General features: G+C 33.0%; 1 protein-coding gene across 1 annotated transcript; it reads right to left on the bottom strand.

Annotated features, from left to right (window-relative positions):
* Window positions 1-566: 566 nt before the first annotated feature.
* Window positions 567-1,662, bottom strand: LOC106767526 (glutathione S-transferase U17). Its single transcript, XM_014652442.2, has 2 exons — window positions 1,319-1,662; window positions 567-1,186 (listed from the first exon to the last, which is right to left on the bottom strand). The coding sequence occupies exons 1-2, from the start codon at window positions 1,634-1,636 to the stop codon at window positions 809-811; spliced, it is 696 nt and encodes a 231-aa protein (XP_014507928.1). The 5' UTR covers window positions 1,637-1,662; the 3' UTR covers window positions 567-808.
* Window positions 1,663-2,114: the final 452 nt, after the last annotated feature.

Here is a 2,114-nt window from a genome sequence, read left to right as displayed (position 1 = left end):
TTTCAGTTATATACTATAGTTCTCTATTTTCAACCACGATTAGGTTATTGTCTTTGACTGTATCGCTTGTGTGGTTCCTTGTGGTGGTTATAAGAAATGTCACTCACTTCGTGTCAAAATGTTTTGAGTAAGGTATTCAAAACACTTTAAGTCTTTTAAGTTGTCTTAAATATCAAATGAACTGATTATCCATTATCGTAAGTTTTCTTTTTTGTGTGGGAGGGTATATATAAAAACACTCTTTACATAAAATTATTCTAATAAAGATAAATTAATCAAAATTAATTACCTAAGACATATATTTAATTTATAAATATTATATTAAATTTATTATTAATTCTGACTGATTTATTATCAATAAATAACATTATTTTTATTAATGACTCAGAATAATTATATTATCAATTAATAACGGTATAAAATTGATTTTTTTTTTCTTTACTCAATAAGACTTAAACTCTCGGACAACACTACTAAACTTTTGTAAAGCTCAAAGGAATGAAGCAATGTTGTGAAAATATTCTATTTTTGGTGATTATTATGTGCTAGTCAGAGATGCTATAAGATTGTGAAACTTGTTGCGAAAGGGATAATTTAATGAACTTACATGACACTGAAATACAAACTGAACCAGTAACTGAGGTGTGATTACAAATGACAGAAGATGAAGAAAAAACTCTGAAGTAAAGAGAGCAGAAAGACACATTTAACTGCAACAGAACCCCAAGTAAATGAGTTTTATTTTTCCACACAATTCATCATACAAGTGCAATGCATCATCAGCAGAAACAACTCCCACTACCCAATCCTAGTTCTTGCCAATTGCAGCTCTCCATTTGATCTGAAGAGACTTGGAAATCTCAACAAGCTTATCAGTATCAGGTATAAGCCCCTTGACAGCAGGGTCAGCAGCAAATCTCTCAGCCCATTTCACCAAAGCAGGAGCCTTTGCTTCAACCAGCAGTTTCCTTTCATATCTATGTTCTATCACACTGAGCCATCCCAGGAAGCACCCAAAAGCAATGTCAAGGAATCCAATCCTGTCTCCTGCAAAATATGGCTTTCCTTTGCTGCATTTCCAGAAAGCACCCTCCATCCTTTCAAGTACTTCTTCCAACACCTCAAAGTATGGCTTCCTTTCCTCCTCTCCTTCAACAGTCATAATGCTTTTCATGGATGGAAACCACTGCAACATATCCACAAAATAATGAAATCAAATCAAACTAATTTCATCTTTTGTCAATTTAAAAGAAAATTATACTTTCTCAACAATTAGTTACAAACGTGGAAACAGAAGGGGGGAAAGAAAGAGCTTTACTCTATCATCTATGTAAGCAGCCCAGAAGCGAGCAAGAGCTCTATCGTGAGGATCGGAGGAGAGGATAGGAGGATCAGTGGACCATGTTTCATCTATGTATTGAACTATGATCAAAGATTCACAGATGGGTCTGCCATGGTGGAGGAGAACTGGGACTTTGCCATACACAGGGTTGGATTGAAGAAGAAGGTCGCTTTTGGGGTTCAACGTTTCTTCAAAGTGCTCATGTTCAAGGGCTTTGATGTTCAGGGCAATCTTCACTCGCATAGCATAAGGACTCGACCATTTTCCAATCACCTTTAACTCGCTCTTCGCCATCGATATTCAACAAGGTAACTGCGTATGTCCATATATATGGATATTCTCTCTTTGGATGGATATATGTTGTCTAAAAGTAAAAAATAAAAAAATAAAAAAAAATAATATAACCTTAGGATTAGAAAAAATACTAAAAGAGATAATAAGAGAATTAACAAGTTCTAAATAATTTAGTTTTTAAAAATTGTCTAATACTTTGATATTTTTTAACACTCTTCTCCCAGAATTAAATAGTTATTATTTAAACAAAAGTGAAAACATTGCCGGCTGAGTTGCAATATGTGACTTCCTGTTTATTTTACCAATAAACAATAATTTTCTGATGCGGATGCCTACCGTATATTTAGTTCTCCTCGGCCTTGTTTTTGTTTCTATACAACTTAAATTATATTTTATAATTTTTTTAAAAATTTAAGCATATTAAATCTTTTTAAAATTTATACATTTTATAAAAGCACATAGGCTTCCAAAAACTAAT

This window comes from Vigna radiata, chromosome 7 (assembly GCF_000741045.1).
Source record: "Vigna radiata var. radiata cultivar VC1973A chromosome 7, Vradiata_ver6, whole genome shotgun sequence".
NCBI lineage: Eukaryota > Viridiplantae > Streptophyta > Magnoliopsida > Fabales > Fabaceae > Vigna > Vigna radiata.
This window is presented reverse-complemented; position numbering and strand designations above follow the sequence as displayed.

Bases quoted from the DNA above. Each gene is read 5' to 3' on its own strand.
- LOC106767526 (XM_014652442.2), bottom strand. From the start codon at position 1,636: ATGGCGAAGAGCGAGTTAAAGGTGATTGGAAAATGGTCGAGTCCTTAT. The intron at 1,187-1,318 runs GTAAAGCTCTTT...GATATGTTGCAG, and splicing joins CTGCTTACATAGATGATAGA to TGGTTTCCATCCATGAAAAG.